This window comes from Eucyclogobius newberryi, unplaced genomic scaffold (genome assembly GCF_026437365.1).
Source record: "Eucyclogobius newberryi isolate DKJ021-1_F unplaced genomic scaffold, fEucNew1.0.hap1 SCAF_225, whole genome shotgun sequence".
NCBI classification, from domain to species: domain Eukaryota; kingdom Metazoa; phylum Chordata; class Actinopteri; order Gobiiformes; family Gobiidae; genus Eucyclogobius; species Eucyclogobius newberryi.
In genome coordinates, this window is record NW_027315863.1 from 34,017 (window position 1) to 53,864 (window position 19,848).

A 19,848-nucleotide genomic window follows, 5' to 3' on the forward strand; every position below is an offset into this window, starting at 1 on the left:
GCCTATTAAATTAAGTTGGCCATTTTTAAAATACATCATCTTGCTTCATTTTACTTTAATCAGCCGATACTTATCGACTCGACTACACTCGAAACTGTCTGTTGTGGCCGAGTCTCGCTGTAGGATTAGAAACAGAATAAAAGACAAAGTGACCGGTGGTAGTGGTCACTGCCCTGTGTCTGTTCTGTCATTCATCTCGGGTTAATAACATCAGAATCAAACTCATAATCGGTGGGGATTCAATTGTTGTTTTACATCGAAATCCAGGTTTGTTGACTTCCGTCGTCCGCCATGTTGGAATTGTGACTTCCGTGAGTTAGGAGTGTATGATCTACCATTGACCCCAACTGCACTTTTTGTAAAAAAAAACAACCTGAAACAATAAGTCACCTTTTTGGAGTTGCACTATTATTAAAACCTTTTGGAAAGACTGTTTACAATTTATAATACGTCACATTGAACCCAACTTTAGATTAAAACATTTGAACATATCATTTTTGGTTTTCATGACACAAAAGTGGACTATAGTAAGAAAATGGCAATTAATCTAATTCTTTATTTGGCAAATTCTATATTCATAAAAGTACATTTTCATCGTCAGTATCCCTGTCGTTATTAAACAAATTGAATCATATTTTCTCACTATTTCCAAAAGTAAACCAAAAAGCCGTTTCTACTTATGGAAACTATGTCATTAAATGTTTATAATGTATAAAGTGTAATTATAATTGTAATATAACACTTGCTAATGTTGTTGCTGTTTTGTAATAAAGAATTTTGACAATAAAAAATTAAACAATAAGTTTGCGTCGGCGCCACATTGGAGTTTGTCGTCTTCCGCTTCCGCTGCGTCACTTCCGTGAGTCCGCGGGTGTTTGATCTAAACCCGTAAACACGCCGTGAACGCTTCGAGGTCAAACATTCGCTGTTTGGCGCGGACACGTGTTTATTGTCCGTGTTTCCTGCGCCACGCCGCGTGTAACATGCCGGCGGCAGCTGTGGCTCTGCTGCTGCGGGCTTCAGCGCGTCGTGCTCCGGGTTTAACCTCCGCGAACAGCCGCTTCTGCAGCAGCGCCACCGGCCGCAGCACAGACGCCAAGAAGAAGAAGCCCCAGGTCTGACATGTACTTATACTTATACTTATACTTATACTTATACTTATACTTATATCAGGTGTAGAGCATCATTTTACACTTTATTAGACCATTATGTCCATTTTAGAAACAAAATTAATCCATTAAATTCGAAAATCCCTCCAAGAAATAAACCTACATTTATTTCATTTTTATTTTAGCTGTTTATGTCATAATAACTTAATAATAATTATAACTTCAAAGTTTGAGTTTACAAAGATCAAATTTGACAATCTTAATAAAAGACAATTAAAAGGAGACATTTGATGATTTTACTTAGTATTGAACAGTGAAATAAATTGATTGTATTTTCTTTGTTTATTTTTCATTGTAAATCGTATTGATCTAAAACTAGATTCACACGTTTTGATTGTAAATGACAATAACGTGACCTTTTTACTCTCAGAACATTAAGTGTCATTATTTTACTGAAATGAGAATAAAACACATTTAAACTTCGGGACCGTTTGAGAAGCACTTTTCTCCTCATGACTCTGGACTTATTACTCTGTCTGATTTCTTTAACTGTTATTAGTGGAATCACACTTTATATATTGTTATTTTAGAGATATGAAAATGAGAATATTGAGTTAAAATAGAAACTGAAACATCTCGAGGATGAAGTGACATTTACTGACACATTTGAGCTGATTCTTTGTCAAAATATCATGTGAAATCATCGTTCATGAGTCTGAAGTGACGTCACACACTGGTCACTACTGCCACCTGCAGGACAGAAGCTGCATGTTCTCTGTGAGCTGTTTCCTCTTCTGTCAGGCCCCCAAAGACCCCGTTTGTCTGAGGTCAGGAGGGGCCAGTGGACTTACAGAGGTCACTCCAGACTGAGGCGGAGCTGTTTCAGGAGGTCGTTAGCAGCTGATGCTAGTGGCTATGCTAATAAACGTTAGCCTACTGCAGACAGTTTGAAGGGTTTTAAGCAGAACTGTCCTGCTGTTTTGTTCAGATGTTTTGTCTTTTTTCAGACCTCGATCCAGAGGCCGGCCCCCAGCCCCACCCACGACTGGATCGGGCCCCCAAACCTTTTGTCCAACCTGCGTCCGATCGTGTACAGGGCCCTGGAGATGGAGACGGAGCTGGAGAAGAGGCTGAGGGCCCTGAGGCAGGACACGGAGGACTGGAACCACGACTTCTGGGCCAAACAGAACGTGACCTTCACCAAGGTCCAAACACAAACAAAACGTGACCTTCAGCGAGGTCCAAACACAAGCAGAACGTGACCTTCAGCGAGGTCCAAACACAAACAGAACGTGACCTTCACCAAGGTCCAAACACAAACAGAACGTGACCTTCAGCGAGGTCCAAACACAAGCAGAACGTGACCTTCAGCGAGGTCCAAACACAAACAGAACGTGACCTTCACCAAGGTCCAAACACAAACAGAACGTGACCTTCAGCGAGGTCCAAACACAAGCAGAACGTGACCTTCAGTAAGGTCCAAACACAAGCAGAACGTGACCTTCAGCGAGGTCCAAACACAAGCAGAACGTGACCTTCAGTAAGGTCCAAACACAAGCAGAACGTGACCTTCAGCGAGGTCCAAACACAAGCAGAACGTGACCTTCAGTAAGGTCCAAACACAAGCAGAACGTGACCTTCAGCGAGGTCCAAACACAAGCAGAACGTGACCTTCAGCGAGGTCCAAACACAAGCAGAACGTGACCTTCAGCGAGGTCCAAACACAAGCAGAACGTGACCTTCAGTAAGGTCCAAACACAAACAGAACGTGACCTTCAACGAGGTCCAAACACAAGCAGAACGTGACCTTCAGCGAGGTCCAAACACAAGCAGAATGTGACCTTCAGCGAGGTCCAAACACAAACAGAACGTGACCTTCAGCAAGGTCCAAACACAAGCAGAACGTGACCTTCAGCGAGGTCCAAACACAAGCAGAACGTGACCTTCAGCAAGGTCCAAACACAAACAGAACGTGACCTTCAGCGAGGTCCAAACACAAGCAGAACGTGACCTTCAGCTAGGTCCAAACACAAGCAGAACGTGACCTTCAGCGAGGTCCAAACACAAGCAGAATGTGACCTTCAGCGAGGTCCAAACACAAGCAGAACGTGACCTTCAGCGAGGTCCAAACACAAGCAGAATGTGACCTTCAGCGAGGTCCAAACACAAGCAGAACGTGACCTTCAGCGAGGTCCAAACACAAACAGAACGTGACCTTCAGCAAGGTCCAAACACAAACAGAACGTGACCTTCAGCGAGGTCCAAACACAAGCAGAACGTGACCTTCAGTAAGGTCCAAACACAAGCAGAACGTGACCTTCAGCGAGGTCCAAACACAAGCAGAACGTGACCTTCAGTAAGGTCCAAACACAAGCAGAACGTGACCTTCAGCGAGGTCCAAACACAAGCAGAACGTGACCTTCAGCGAGGTCCAAACACAAGCAGAACGTGACCTTCAGTGAGGTCCAAACACAAGCAGAACGTGACCTTCAGCGAGGTCCAAACACAAGCAGAACGTGACCTTCAGTAAGGTCCAAACACAAACAGAACGTGACCTTCAGCGAGGTCCAAACACAAGCAGAACGTGACCTTCAGCGAGGTCCAAACACAAGCAGAATGTGACCTTCAGCGAGGTCCAAACACAAACAGAACGTGACCTTCAGCAAGGTCCAAACACAAGCAGAACGTGACCTTCAGCGAGGTCCAAACACAAGCAGAACGTGACCTTCAGCAAGGTCCAAACACAAACAGAACGTGACCTTCAGCGAGGTCCAAACACAAGCAGAACGTGACCTTCAGCTAGGTCCAAACACAAGCAGAACGTGACCTTCAGCGAGGTCCAAACACAAGCAGAATGTGACCTTCAGCGAGGTCCAAACACAAGCAGAACGTGACCTTCAGCGAGGTCCAAACACAAGCAGAATGTGACCTTCAGCGAGGTCCAAACACAAGCAGAACGTGACCTTCAGCGAGGTCCAAACACAAACAGAACGTGACCTTCAGCAAGGTCCAAACACAAGCAGAACGTGACCTTCAGGCAGAACGTGACCTTCAGCGAGGTCCAAACACAAGCAGAACGTGACCTTCAGCGAGGTCCAAACACAAGCAGAACGTGACCTTCAGCGAGGTCCAAACACAAGCAGAACGTGACCTTCAGCAAGGTCCAAACACAAACAGAACGTGACCTTCAGCGAGGTCCAAACACAAGCAGAACGTGACCTTCAGCGAGGTCCAAACACAAACAGAACGTGACCTTCAGCAAGGTCCAAACACAAGCAGAACGTGACCTTCAGGCAGAACGTGACCTTCAGCGAGGTCCAAACACAAGCAGAACGTGACCTTCACCAAGGTCCAAACACAAACAGAACGTGACCTTCAGCGAGATCCAAACACAAGCAGAACGTGACCTTCAGCGAGGTCCAAACACAAGCAGAACGTGACCTTCAGTAAGGTCCAAACACAAGCAGAACGTGACCTTCAGCGAGGTCCAAACACAAGCAGAACGTGACCTTCAGTAAGGTCCAAACACAAGCAGAACGTGACCTTCAGCGAGGTCCAAACACAAGCAGAACGTGACCTTCAGCGAGGTCCAAACACAAGCAGAACGTGACCTTCAGTAAGGTCCAAACACAAGCAGAACGTGACCTTCAGCGAGGTCCAAACACAAGCAGAACGTGACCTTCAGTAAGGTCCAAACACAAACAGAACGTGACCTTCAGCCAGGTCCAAACACAAGCAGAATGTGACCTTCAGCGAGGTCCAAACACAAGCAGAATGTGACCTTCAGCGAGGTCCAAACACAAACAGAACGTGACCTTCAGCAAGGTCCAAACACAAGCAGAACGTGACCTTCAGCGAGGTCCAAACACAAGCAGAACGTGACCTTCAGCAAGGTCCAAACACAAACAGAACGTGACCTTCAGCGAGGTCCAAACACAAGCAGAACGTGACCTTCAGCTAGGTCCAAACACAAGCAGAACGTGACCTTCAGCGAGGTCCAAACACAAGCAGAATGTGACCTTCAGCGAGGTCCAAACACAAGCAGAATGTGACCTTCAGCGAGGTCCAAACACAAGCAGAACGTGACCTTCAGCGAGGTCCAAACACAAGCAGAACGTGACCTTCAGCAAGGTCCAAACACAAACAGAACGTGACCTTCAGCGAGGTCCAAACACAAGCAGAACGTGACCTTCAGCGAGGTCCAAACACAAACAGAACGTGACCTTCAGCAAGGTCCAAACACAAGCAGAACGTGACCTTCAGGCAGAACGTGACCTTCAGCGAGGTCCAAACACAAACAGAACGTGACCTTCACCAAGGTCCAAACACAAACAGAACGTGACCTTCAGCGAGATCCAAACACAAGCAGAACGTGACCTTCACCAAGGTCCAAACACAAACAAAACGTGACCTTCAGCGAGGTCCAAACACAAACAAAACGTGACCTTCAGCGAGGTCCAAACACAAGCAGAACGTGACCTTCACCAAGGTCCAAACACAAACAAAAGCAGAACGTGACCTTCAGCGAGGTCCAAACACAAACAGAACGTGACCTTCACCAAGGTCCAAACACAAACAGAACGTGACCTTCAGCGAGGTCCAAACACAAGCAGAACGTGACCTTCAGTAAGGTCCAAACACAAGCAGAACGTGACCTTCAGCGAGGTCCAAACACAAGCAGAACGTGACCTTCAGTAAGGTCCAAACACAAGCAGAACGTGACCTTCAGCGAGGTCCAAACACAAGCAGAACGTGACCTTCAGCGAGGTCCAAACACAAGCAGAACGTGACCTTCAGTGAGGTCCAAACACAAGCAGAACGTGACCTTCAGCGAGGTCCAAACACAAGCAGAACGTGACCTTCAGTAAGGTCCAAACACAAACAGAACGTGACCTTCAGCGAGGTCCAAACACAAGCAGAACGTGACCTTCAGCAAGGTCCAAACACAAACAGAACGTGACCTTCAGCTAGGTCCAAACACAAGCAGAACGTGACCTTCAGCGAGGTCCAAACACAAGCAGAATGTGACCTTCAGCGAGGTCCAAACACAAACAGAACGTGACCTTCAGCAAGGTCCAAACACAAGCAGAACGTGACCTTCAGCGAGGTCCAAACACAAGCAGAACGTGACCTTCAGCAAGGTCCAAACACAAACAGAACGTGACCTTCAGCGAGGTCCAAACACAAGCAGAACGTGACCTTCAGCTAGGTCCAAACACAAGCAGAACGTGACCTTCAGCGAGGTCCAAACACAAGCAGAATGTGACCTTCAGCGAGGTCCAAACACAAGCAGAATGTGACCTTCAGCGAGGTCCAAACACAAGCAGAACGTGACCTTCAGCGAGGTCCAAACACAAGCAGAATGTGACCTTCAGCGAGGTCCAAACACAAGCAGAACGTGACCTTCAGCGAGGTCCAAACACAAACAGAACGTGACCTTCAGCAAGGTCCAAACACAAGCAGAACGTGACCTTCAGGCAGAACGTGACCTTCAGCGAGGTCCAAACACAAGCAGAACGTGACCTTCAGCGAGGTCCAAACACAAGCAGAACGTGACCTTCAGCGAGGTCCAAACACAAACAGAACGTGACCTTCAGCAAGGTCCAAACACAAGCAGAACGTGACCTTCAGGCAGAACGTGACCTTCAGCGAGGTCCAAACACAAGCAGAACGTGACCTTCAGCGAGGTCCAAACACAAGCAGAATGTGACCTTCAGCTAGGTCCAAACACAAGCAGAACGTGACCTTCAGCAAGGTCCAAACACAAGCAGAACGTGACCTTCAGCGAGGTCCAAACACAAGCAGAATGTGACCTTCAGCAAGGTCCAAACACAAGCAGAACGTGACCTTCAGCAAGGTCCAAACACAAGCAGAACGTGACCTTCAGCGAGGTCCAAACACAAGCAGAACGTGACCTTCAGCGAGGTCCAAACACAAGCAGAATGTGACCTTCAGCAAGGTCCAAACACAAGCAGAACGTGACCTTCAGCAAGGTCCAAACACAAGCAGAACGTGACCTTCAGCGAGGTCCAAACACAAGCAGAACGTGACCTTCAGCAAGGTCCAAACACAAGCAGAACGTGACCTTCAGCGAGGTCCAAACACAAGCAGAACGTGACCTTCAGCAAGGTCCAAACACAAACAGAACGTGACCTTCAGCGAGGTCCAAACACAAGCAGAACGTGACCTTCAGCGAGGTCCAAACACAAGCAGAACAATGACACCATTGACTACTTTATACTTTAGTTTACATTTGTATTCTCATTAGAGTAACTAATTTAGTGACTGAATCATCTTTATCTGGACTAAAAACAGACTCTAAAACGTGCCGAGAGTTTTATGACTCAAAACCCCAAAATGACTCGAGGAAATGTGTTTGTTTTATTGGTCCTAAAGTCTTTATTAGACGGGAAAGACAGTGTGACACGGGGGTGAGAGAAGGGAGGACATACAGTAGATTGTCGACACTGCGGCCGGCTGCACTAGGAGCCCGGCATATGTGCTGTGCCTTAACCATGTCATTAGTCAGTTTGTGAAACATGTTTTTGATCATTATTCACACTGTGAGATTTAACACCAAAAGGAGTTAAAAATATGTTCTTCTTGTCTCATTTTCAGAATAAAACTCGATGTGATGACAAATGACTCGTGTTTTATCTTCCACAAACAATAAAAACAATATTCGTCGACTAGTCACGATTATTAAGATCATCGTCGATCGTTTTTCCAAAAGGTGGAGTTCATTTCCTCTTGTGTTTTCCTCTCAGGACAAAGAGGCGTTCCTGGTGTCCCAGCTCAGAGCTAAAGGACTGTCCCGCCGCGATGCAGAAGGTAACGCCGTCTGTCCCGCGTCTCCGAGCGGCGTAAATAAACCGCGTCGTAATCGTTCTGCTGCGTTTGTCCCGTCAGGACGAAAGCGTTCTCTGGACAGTGAAGAAATGGCCGTGTTTTACAAAAGCTTCTTGGACACGAACCGAATACGACACGCGACATACAACAAGTGAGTTTGACCCTGCAGTACGTCTGGAGGAGGCGACAAGGAGGAGGCGACTCATGTTGTTCTTCTCCTTCTTCTCCTCCTCCTTTCCTCCTCCCTCCTCCTTCTCTTCCTCCTCCGTCTTCTCCTCTTCCTCCCTCTCCTCCTCTTGCTCCTCCCTCTCCTCCCTCCCTCCCTCCCTCCCTCTCCTCCCTCCCTCCCTCCCTCCCTCTCCTCCCTCCCTCCCTCCCTCTCCTCCTCCTCCTCCTCCTCACAGGGAGTGGTACAGGCGTAACTTCTCCATCACGCTGCTCATGGCTCGAGTGGCGTTCCAGAACCTGAGGAGGAGTTTCTCTCAGAACAGAAGGAGGAAAAGTGGATCTGCAACGACGTGAAACAAAAACCTGTTCTTTCTGTAATAAAGTGTGTTCAGACCACCAGGGGGCGCTGTGGCTCTGTCATTTCTATTAGGAAAAAATGCCAAACATTGACCACGTCTGTCATATGGTTTATTAAAGGTTTATTAAAGGTTTATTAAAGGTTTATTAAAGGTTTATTAAAAGTTTATCAAAGGTTTATTAAAGGTTTATTAAAGGTTTATTAAAGGTTTATTAAAGGTTTATTAAAAGTTTATCAAAAGTTTATTAAAGGTTTATTAAAGGTTTATTAAAGGTTTATTAAAGGTTTATTAAAGGTTTATCAAAGGTTTATTAAAGGTTTATTAAAGGTTTATTAAAGGTTTATTAAAGGTTTATTAAAAGTTTATCAAAGGTTTATTAAAGGTTTATTAAAGGTTTATTAAAGGTTTATTAAAGGTTTATTAAAAGTTTATCAAAGGTTTATTATAGGTTTATTAAAGGTTTATTAAAGGTTTATTAAAAGTTTATCAAAGGTTTATTAAAGGTTTATCAAAGGTTTATTAAAAGTTTATCAAAGGTTTATTAAAGGTTTATTAAAAGTTTATCAAAGGTTTATTAAAGCTTTATGAATTTAAGTTTATAAATCTTTGTATTATTAGGAACCAAAATATGTCCAAACTATTTTATGTTTCACTATGTGGCTCTCCTCCTACTGCACGGAATGTTAACTTTATTATTATGTGCAGCTCCATATGTATGCATTATGTACCCCCTGGGGACCTCCTGAGTACCAAGACCTCCACAGCATCTATGGGGACCCCCTGAGTATCTATGGGGACCTCCTGAATATTTCTGAGGGGACCCCCTGAGTGTCTTGGGGACCCCCTGAGTATCTATGGGGACCTCCTGAATATTTCTGAGGGGACCCCCTGAGTGTCTTGGGGACCCCCTGAGTATCTATGGGGACCTCCTGAATATTTCTGAGGGGACCCCCTGAGTATCTTGGGGACCCCCTGACTGAGTATTTCCGGCGCTCCAGGGCCGTCGTCAGGTCGCGCCGCCGCCGCCGCCGGAGCGAGTGAGGGCGCCCGGCTGTAGCGCCATCCCCCCCTGGCGGCTCCGCGCTCTGTCCGACACAAGCTCCCCGTGAAACACGTCCCGCGGCCCGGGGAGAGAACACACCGAGGCCCGGGGGGAAGAGCTGACGACCACGGGCCCCTCCCAGAGCTCCGCGCCACACGCGTCTGACCCACTTTCCCGGGCGGTCCGAGGCCGACATGGAGCGCGCGGAGAGCGGCTTGCCCCTCATTGGTTCCCCGGTAAAGCTGGTGTTGCTATGGCGTTAGCTCCGCCGCGGATGCGCTGAAACCCGCCGCAGAACGACGTGCTTTTTTGCCGCAGGAAATCCCGGTCAACAACGGGACGACGGAGGATTTATTTCACGGTTTGAAGCCACTTTGTCCCCGCGTGGGATTATACCGCGTTTATTCACGGGAAACGTGTTTAAAGTGTCGGGAAGCGCGGCGGATGTGACACGGGAAGACGGTGAGTAACTCCTGACGTTAGCTCCGTGTCATTAACGCTAACCGCGAGCTAATTACGCGTAATTACGGCGATTTTCTCGAGTTTTTGCGCCGCACGGACACGAAAAAGAGCATTTATTTGCGCGTTTTCGTCGGTAAAGTCGGTTTGAACGTGACGGTTGCCGGTGAGGTGAGTCGTGTTTACGTTAGCAGAAGGAATTAGATGTTTAAGCACATTATCTTCAGAGCTAACTCTTCACATTTAACTCTAATTTAGTGTTAAATCCAGTTTAAAACATTTGGGAAACACGTTATAATAATTAAACCTTATTCAATATGAACAGCTGGTTTATTAAGAGTGATTCAGGCTTAATAAACACGTAATTAAGGTGTCAATGTAGTAATTAAGTCGTAATAAACTATGTATTACGTCTTTGTTCATGCTTTATTAACACCAATGAAAGTAGTTATTATTATACAACTTTTGTTAAATTTTAAAGTGTATTATCTCTCATAATGTTCTCACTTTTGTGTTTTATACGGGTTAATAGTGTAACAACAGATTTATTTCTTAATTTAATTTGTTTTATTGTGAGTTTAAACCTGTATCTACTCTTGAATAATAATAGTTTAATCTGATTTAGTCTCCACATGACGTGTTGTTGTGTGTAATAATATTATATCTGAGATTATTGATATTAAAATGTCAACAATGTATATAAAATATCAGTTCTAGTTAATATATTTGTCTAAAACTTATAATAACTACACTTCTATTCACAAAGCATGAGCAAAGACTTAATTCATAGTAAACAAACAGTTTATTAAGCATAATTCAGGCTTAATAATTACTTCACTAATACACTAACTGTACTTCCTAACTCAAACCTTAATTAAGCAGTTATTATACTTGAATAATGCTTAATAAACTATATGTTCATGATGATTTAGTCCTTGCTCATGCTTTGTTAAGGTGTATTTCTTGTATTTCTTTGTACTTTTGGCCTCTTCTTGTCCTGATTTGATACAGTTTGTGGGTTAGTTTATTTTGAGTAAGTCGAGCGTATTGAGGCCGTTCTCAGACATAAGCACATTGTACACACTGGTATTTCCCTATAGGCACTTTGTCATGTGACGTGTGCGCTAACAATGGTTCCAGTGCTGCTTTAGTCCCCGTTTGTCCTGCTTTAGTCCTGCTTTAGTCCCCGTTTGTCCTGCTTTAGACCCCGTTTGTCCCGCTTTAGTTCAGGTTCTTGTCTGCTTTAGTTCTGATTCTGAGTCTTTTCCACGTCCTGGTCTTGAACAGAAACTTCCATAATTTTGCTGCAACCGACGATTATTGTTGTAGTCGACTCGTCAAGCGATTATTTCTGTTTAATTTGATGTGTTTTACCAAAGGTTTAAATGTGGCGACTGAAGACTTCTGCAGTGTTCTCGCTGGGCTGAGGTTGAAGGACGGCGGTGGGACAAACCGTGCCGCAGGCGGCGCGAGAGAAAAGCACCACATCATCCGCAGAGCGGGGCCCCTCGCCTGCGGCGTGGACCCTAAGATCCCTGTGCGAGCGCTACGGTGCCTTTCGCTCGCGCCGCCCGCGGTTATCTTAATACCTGCCGGTATCTTTTGGGCATGGAGCGGGCCCCCACCGTGCTCCGGCGGGCCCCCACCATGTTCCAAACCCCTCAGCGAGAACACTGAAGTGTATTATGAAAATCTGAAATAGTTTATTCTGTGTCATTCTTTGTGTTTGTTGTCAGACACATGGATATCATCCAAAATATTGGATGACCCTGTACTTTAGGTGTAGTTTGGGTGTAGTTCAGGTGTAGTTCCAGGTATGTTCGGGTATAGTTCGGTTGTAGTTCGGGTATAGTTCGAGTGTAATTCGGGTATAGTTCGGGTATAGTTCAGGTGTAGTTCGGGTGTAGTTTGGGTATAGTTCGGGTATAGTTTGGGTGTAGTTCGGGTATAGTTCGAGTGTAGTTCGGGTATAGTTCGAGTGTAGTTCGGGTATAGTTCGAGTGTAGTTCGGGTATAGTTCGGGTATAGTTCAGGTGTAGTCCGGGTGTAGTTCAGGTGTAGTCCGGGTGTAGTTCAGGTGTAGTCCGGGTGTAGTTCAGGTGTAGTTCGGGTGTAGGTCTTCTACAGCGCGACTGGTTCTTCAGGTTAATCCACGACAAAGGCTCAGAGAGAGAAGGGCGACGGCACAAACTGTCACTGAAAGAGAAAGATTTGTTTAGCTTTGTTTTTATGGAGAAAGGAGGGAGATAATGGAGGGAGGAGAAGGAAGGAGAAGGGAGAGAGGGAGAGATGAGAAGAGAGAAGGAAGAGAAGGGAGGGAGGAGAAGGAAGAGAGAGGGAGGAGAAGGGAGAGAGAGGAGAAGAGAGAAGGAGGAGAAGGGAGGGAGGAGAAGGAAGAGAGAGGAGAAGAGAGAAGGAGGAGAAGGGAGGGAGGAGAAGGAAGAGAGAGGGAGGGATGAGAAGAGAGAAGGAGGAGAAGGAAGGAGAAGGGAGAGAGGGAGGGATGAGAAGAGAGAGGGAGGAGAAGGAAGAGAGAGGGAGGAGAAGGGAGAGAGAGAGGGAGGAGAAGGGAGAGAGAGGGAGGAGAAGCGAGAGAAGGAGGGAGGAGAAGGGAGAGAGAGGGAGGAGAAGGGAGGGAGGAGAAGGAAGATAGAGGAGAAGAGAGAAGGAGGAGAAGGAAGGGAGGAGAAGGAAGAGAGAGGGAGGGATGAGAAGAGAGAAGGAGGAGAAGGAAGGAGAAGGGAGAGAGGGAGGGATGAGAAGAGAGAGGGAGGAGAAGGAAGAGAGAGGGAGGAGAAGGGAGAGAGAGAGGGAGGAGAAGGGAGAGAGAGGGAGGAGAAGCGAGAGAAGGAGGGAGGAGAAGGCAGAGAGAGGGAGGAGAAGCGAGAGAAGGAGGGAGGAGAAGGCAGAGATAGAAGACGAGGAAAGATGGATGAAGAGTAGAGTGCAGTGCAGTGTAATCTAGGTCAGTATTCAGTCGTTTGGAATGGTCAGTGATCAGTTTGTGTCTTTAATGCAGAAGTTCAGTCAGTGGAGCTGAGTCCCTCTGTGATGTCATCAGTGTGCGACACAGAGACACACTTTTCTGACAGTTTAAACCATCGTCAAGTGGTTTTAGATCGATATTGAGATGTCAAAATGTAGAAAACATAGAATAATGATGATAGTTCCCTCTAAAGCTGTCGCCCCCTGCAGGATGCGTGAGGACATGTCGGCGGTGCTGTGCGTGAAGCCGGAGGAGGGCGACCCCGGCGAGCGCATGTCCCAGGACGAGATCGTGTCCCGGACGCGGCAGGTGGTGGCCGGGCTGGAGGCGCTGAAGCAGGAGCACACCACCATCCTGGACGGGCTGCTGGACTCTCTGCAGCGCTGCAAACGGAGCGAGCGCGAGGCCGAGGCCCGCCCACAGGGGGAGCCACGGGAGGAGCCACGGGGCGAGCCACGGGGCGAGCCACAGGGCGAGCCATTGGGCGAGGCTGTGGAGGAGAAGAGCCTCTTGATCAGGAAGAGTCTGGACATGCTGGAGCTGGGGCTCGGAGAGGCTCAGGTGTGTGAGGGACAGTCCAACCATTGTCAACAAAATATACCGTATATTCCAGACTATAAGATGCACCTTTTTTCATAGTTTTGGCCGGGGTGCGACTTATATGTGATATTATTTATTATTTTCACACTTGCAACTGCATTTCATTCTCCAGTGCGACTTATATATGTTTTTGTCTTCTCTATTATGCATTTTTTACCTGGTGCGACTTATACTCCAGTGCGACTTATACTCCAATGCGACTTATACTCCAATGCGTCTTATACTCCAATGCGACTTATTCTCCGGTGCGACTTATACTCCGGTGCGACTTATACTCCGGTGCGACTTATACTCCGGTGCGACTTATACTCCAATGCGACTTATACTCCAGTGCGACTTATACTCCGGTGCGACTTATACTCCGGTGCGACTAATACTCCGGTGCGACTTATACTCCAATGCGACTTATTCTCCGGTGCGACTTATTCTCCGGTGCGACTTATACTCCAATGTGACTAATACTCCGGTGCGACTTATACTCCGGTGCGACTTATACTCAGGTGCGACTTATACTCCGGTGCGACTTATACTCCAGTGCGAATAATACTCCAATGCGACTTATTCTCCGGTGCGACTTATTCTCCGGTGCGACTTATACTCCGGTGCGACTTATACTCCAATGCGACTTATTCTCCGGTGCGACTTATTCTCCGGTGCGACTTATACTCCAATGTGACTAATACTCCGGTGCGACTTATACTCCGGTGCGACTTATACTCAGGTGCGACTTATACTCCGGTGCGACTTATACTCCAGTGCGAATAATACTCCAGTGCGACTTATACGCCGCTGCGTCTTATACTCTGGTGCGACTTATACTCCGGTGCGACTTATACTCCAATGCGACTTATGCTCCGGTGCGACTTATACTCCGGTGCGACTTATACTCCAATGCGACTTATACTCCGGTGCGACTTATACTCCGGTGCGACTTATACTCCAATGCTACTTATACTCCAGTGCGACTTATACTCCGGTGCGACTTATACTCCGGTGCGACTTATACTCCGGTGCGACTTATACTCCAATGCTACTTATACTCCGGTGCGACTTATACTCCGGTGCGACTTATACTCCGGAAAATACAGTTTGTACACTCCTACGCTAACATTAGGGCAACAATTGAGTAGTTGTGACTAAAAGTAAAATGATTTGGACTAAACAGACTCTAAAACGCATTAAATCTAAGTGTCAGAAACAAATGAATGACTCATAAATATTCTCTTATCTAGTCTAGACTGACCAGATTTTCACATTTGAAAACTGGGACACACCCGGGTTGGAATGGGAAGTAATAGTATAGTTTTCTTTACTGTTGGCAGGTCTTAAAGTGGTCCAAAACTGGGACTGAGACACGTCGTGTATAAAACTGGGACAAATCTGTGGTTTTGGACACATCTGCCGAGACATGGGACACAGGGCTCCAAACCGGGACTGTCCCGGGTGAATAGGGACGTCCGGTCGTCCCTAATCTAGTCGCTTTAGCTTTAGCATTGGCTTTAGCGTCAGCATTAGCTTCAGCGTTAGCCTCCGACTCCCCCCGGGGTCCGTGTCCCATCTGCACACGTGTTTGTTGACTTCACTTAAACACTCCGGGGACAAACGGCATAAATAGAAACACCGTGATGTCCCGACGCACCTGAACACGTCGCGTCATTAAAGAGAAACAGAAGCGAGCATGCCGAGGCGTTAGCGAGGGGCGTTAGCGAGGGGCGGGAGCGAGGGGAGGTAGCGAGGGGAGGTAGCGAGGGGCGTTAGCGAGGGGCGTTAGCGAGGGGCGGTAGCGAGGGGAGGTAGCGAGGGGAGGTAGCGAGGGGCGGTAGCGAGGGGCGGGAGCGAGGGGAGGTAGCGAGGGGAGGTAGCGAGGGGCGTTAGCGAGGGGCGTTAGCGAGGGGCGGTAGCGAGGGGAGGTAGCGAGGGGAGGTAGCGAGGGGCGGTAGCGAGGGGCGGTAGCGAGGGGCGGGAGCGAGGGGCGGTAGCGAGGGGCGTTAGCGAGGGGCGGTAGCGAGGGGCGGTAGCGAGGGGCACTGGAGTATAAGTCTTATGTGATCAAATCCAGGACCAAGAACAGATGCAGTTTAAAATAATAACAGATAAGTTATCTGTCCTTTTCCTCAGTATCTACTGCGTTGTAACACCGACATTTCCCCTTGTGTGGACAATAAAGGAATATGTTATCTTATTAGATGAGAGAACATGGTGAACAGGTGTACGTATGCTAACGCTAACACCTTCAGCTACATGACGTATGCTAACGCTAACACCTTCAGCTACATGACGTATGCTAACGCTAACACCTTCAGCTACATGACGTATGCTAACGCTAACACCTTCAGCTACATGACGTATGCTAACGCTAACACCTTCAGCTACATGACGTATGCTAACACCTTCAGCTACATGACGTATGCTAACGCTAACACCTTCAGCTACATGATGTATGCTAACGCTAACACCTTCAGCTACATGACGTATGCTAACGCTAACACCTTCAGCTACATGACGTATGCTAACGCTAATACCTTCAGCTACATGACGTATGCTAACGCTAACACCTTCAGCTACATGACGTATGCTAACGCTAACACCTTCAGCTACATGACGTATGCTAACGCTAATACCTTCAGCTACATGACGTATGCTAACGCTAACACCTTCAGCTACATGACGTATGCTAACGCTAGCACCTTCAGCTACATGAGGCACAGACAGAACTGTGGTAAGTGTCTGGTATGTTAACGTAACATATGAACAGTTATTCAGAGAACTATAGCATAAAGAACATGCTAACAAGTTTAGCAAAGCATCAGTTTTACCCCAAATCACTAAATCCACTGAATTCTTCTTCCTCTGTGTCACTTCTAAACAACTCCACAAACTCTAGAAGGAAGAGGAAGTGCAGATTCTTCTTCTGCATCGCTTAGAGCCCAGAGCGCCCTCTTGTGGTCGTCAGTGTGAAAATAATGAATAATATCACATATAAGTCACTCCGGCCAAAACTATAAAAGGGTGTGATTTACAGTCCGGAAAATACGCTATTCCTATTCATGTGTGTTTTATCTTGTGTTTCTAAGTCGCGTGACAGTTGTTTCATGGACCCCTGTGCGTTCCCCCTCCGCAGGTGATGATGGCGCTGTCGAGTCACCTGAGCGCGGTGGAGTCGGAGAAGCAGAAGCTGCGCGCTCAGGTGCGGCGGCTGTGCCAGGAGAACCAGTGGCTCCGGGACGAGCTGGCGGGCACGCAACAGAAGCTGCAGAAGAGCGAGCAGAGCGTGGCGCAGCTGGAGGAGGAGAAGAAGCACCTGGAGTTCATGAACCAGCTCAAGAAGTACGACGAAGACCTCTCGCCGAGCGTGAGTGAAGGGGGGGCGGGGTCACGGGGCGGGGTCACGGGGCGGGGTCGTGTTTGCGTCCGGTCAGAGCATTTGGCCTGAACTCTGTCTGTGTCTCAGGAGGACAAAGACTCCACGTCGAGTAAAGAGACTCTGGACGACCTCTTTCCCGACGACCAGGACGAGCCCGCCCCAGGAAGTAAGTCCCACACCACTTCCTGTTTGAACGCGACTTTAGATAAATGTGGATTCTGACATCTCACGCCATCATCCTGTTTTATCTGGTGTTTTTAATGTCTTTAACTTGTCCTGTTCAGTGTCCTTGGACGCTAACAGATAAAATGTATTATTATTATTATTATTATGGTATTACTATGTTTCCCCTAAACTTTATAAACCTCTGAGTTTATTGTCCGGGGGCTAATCTGCCATGTTTGGACTGAAAACCACTATTTTGCGGACATTATTTACCACTCAAAGCCTTTTTTTGTATAATGCTTCCGTTGGCATGTCGCGGCAAGCTAGCCTTTGTGTATTTCCCCATGGTAATTCCCTCTGATGCCAGTAGATGGAGCGCTAGCACAAATCCCGATGAGGGAACGCCTGACTGAGAGACAGTCGTGTGGTTTTCAGGACAAACATTAGTTTAAATTCTAAAACACGAGTCGTAAAAGTCAATAAACAAAACAAAAGATGCAATGTTTGTCCTTTAAAGTTGGTCAATCAGAAACCGGAGAGTGTGTGTTAACTTCTTATTTCCTCTACCTCTCCTCTTCCCCTTCTCTTCCTCTTCCTCTCCTCTTCCCCTTCTCTTCCTCTCCTCTTCCTCTTCTCCTCTTCCTCTCCTCTTCCCTTCCTCTCCTTTTCCCTTCTCTTCCCTTCTCTTCCTCTCCTCCTCCTCTTCCCTCCTCTTGTTCTCCTCTTCCCTTCTCTTCCGCTCCTCTTCCCTCCTCTTCCTCTCCTCTTCCCTCCTCTTGTTCTCCTCTTCCCTTCTCTTCCGCTCCTCTTCCCTCCTCTTCCTCTCCTCTTCCCCTTCTCTTGTTCTCCTCTTCCCTTCTCTTCCGCTCCTCTTCCCTCCTCTTCCTCTCCTCTTCCCCTTCTCTTCCTCTCCTCTTCCTCTTCTCTTCTTCTCCTCTTCCTCTCCTCTTCCCTTCCTCTCCTCTTCCCTCCTCTTCCTCTCCTCTTCCTCTTCCCTCCTCTTCCTCTCCCCTCCTCTTCCTCTTCTCTTCCTCTCCTCTTCCTCTCCTCTTCCTCTCCTCTTCCCTTCATCTCCTCTTCCCTTCTCTTCCTCTCCTCCTCTTCCCTTCTCTTCCTCTTCTTCTCCTCTTCCCTTCTCTTCCTCTCCTCTTCCTCTCCTCTTCCCCATCTCTTTCTATCCTCTTCCTCTCTTCTTCCTCTTCTCTTCTTCTCCCCTTCCTCTCCTCTTCCTCTCCTCTTCCCTCCTCTTCCTCCCCTCTTCCTCTCCTCTTCCTCTTTCCTTCTTTTCCTCTTCCTCTCCTCCTCCAGTCCCCACAGCTCATGGCAGTGCGGCGGCGGCAGCGGCCCAGCAGGGCGGTTACGAGATCCCGGCCCGGCTTAGGACGCTTCACAACCTGGTGATCCAGTACGCGTCTCAGGGCCGCTACGAGGTGGCAGTGCCACTCTGCAAACAGGCTCTGGAGGACCTGGAGAAGACCTCAGGCCACGACCATCCTGACGTGGCCACCATGCTGAACATCCTGGCCCTGGTCTACAGGTGAGAGAGGGGGAGGGGCTGGCTCTGGTCTACAGGTGAGAGAGGGGGAGGGGCTGGCTCTGGTCTACAGGTGAGAGAGGGGGAGGGGCTGGCTCTGGTCTACAGGTGAGAGAGGGGGAGGGGCTGGCTCTGGTCTACAGGTGAGAGAGGGGGAGGGGCTGGCTCTGGTCTACAGGTGAGAGAGGGGGAGGGGCTGGCTCTGGTCTACAGGTGAGAGAGGGGGAGGGGCTGGCTCTGGTCTACAGGTGAGAGAGGGGGAGGGGCTGGCTCTGGTCTACAGGTGAGAGAGGGGGAGGGGCTGGCTCTGGTCTACAGGTGAGAGAGGGGGAGGGGCTGGCTCTGGTCTACAGGTGAGAGAGGAGGGAGAGATGGGCTTGCCTCTCCACAAACCTGACTCGTTATACCTGACGTTGTTACTTCAGGTATAAAGTGCCACAGTTTGGGGTGAAGTTTATCTGCTGCATCTCCATGGAGACGGTTCTGGAGTGTGGTTTTAAATCTGTTTCCATGTTTTTAGAGATCAGAACAAATACAAGGACGCGGCGAGCCTCCTGAACGACGCTCTGGCCATTCGAGAGAAGACCCTGGGCCGGGACCATCCTGCTGTGAGTGTTTAAACTAACACCAGGGATGGTCAGAACGACACAAACTAACACCAGGGATGGTCAGAACGACACAAACTAACACCAGGGATGGTCAGAACGACACAAACTAACACCAGGGATGGTCAGAACGACACAAACTAACACCAGGGATGGTCAGAACGACACAAACTAACACCAGGGATGGTCAGAACGACACAAACTAACACCAGGGATGGTCAGAACGACACAAACTAACACCAGGGATGGTCAGAACGACACAAACTAACACCAGGGATGGTCAGAACGACACAAACTAACACCAGGGATGGTCAGAACGACACAAACTAACACCAGGGATGGTCAGAACGACACAAACTAACACCAGGGATGGTCAGAACGACACAAACTAACACAGAGCGGTCAGATCTTCGTGTCCTCTGCTTCTCACAGGTTTCTGATGTTTGGACCATCGTCTGCTCTGAGTGAAGGTCAGATCCACCGGTCAGATAAAACTAATGATTCAGAGCTGATTAAACCACAAAGAAATCTGAAAAATCATAGCAAATCTGTTCATCAATCAATCAATCAATCACACAGATGTGTCACAAATGCACTTTTAAATATTG

The 19,848-nt window shown here is 47.8% G+C and overlaps 2 protein-coding genes across 7 annotated transcripts in view; both read left to right on the forward strand.

Moving 5' to 3' along the window:
• Window positions 1–871: 871 nt before the first annotated feature.
• LOC140372395 (cytochrome c oxidase assembly factor 8-like) lies at window positions 872–8,525 on the forward strand. The gene is made up of 5 exons (XM_072459487.1): window positions 872–1,115; window positions 2,117–2,314; window positions 7,877–7,940; window positions 8,019–8,109; window positions 8,363–8,525. The coding sequence occupies exons 1-5, from the start codon at window positions 984–986 to the stop codon at window positions 8,478–8,480; spliced, it is 603 nt and encodes a 200-aa protein (XP_072315588.1). The 5' UTR covers window positions 872–983; the 3' UTR covers window positions 8,481–8,525.
• Window positions 8,526–9,890: 1,365 nt separating this feature from the next.
• The window catches only part of LOC140372393 (kinesin light chain 1-like), a 31,893-nt gene continuing 21,935 nt past the window's right edge, over window positions 9,891–19,848 (forward strand). For 3 of the 6 annotated variants that reach the window (XM_072459482.1, XM_072459483.1, XM_072459481.1), the window contains exons 1-6: window positions 9,891–9,989; window positions 13,182–13,533; window positions 16,694–16,924; window positions 17,024–17,102; window positions 18,410–18,638; window positions 19,156–19,243. In XM_072459482.1, the coding sequence (XP_072315583.1) occupies window positions 13,183–13,533; window positions 16,694–16,924; window positions 17,024–17,102; window positions 18,410–18,638; window positions 19,156–19,243 (978 nt within the window). In that variant the 5' untranslated portion in view covers window positions 9,891–9,989; window position 13,182. The remainder of the gene's footprint in view (window positions 9,990–13,181; window positions 13,534–16,693; window positions 16,925–17,023; window positions 17,103–18,409; window positions 18,639–19,155; window positions 19,244–19,848) is intronic. The other 3 variants (XM_072459484.1, XM_072459485.1, XM_072459486.1) reach the window with 3 other exon arrangements.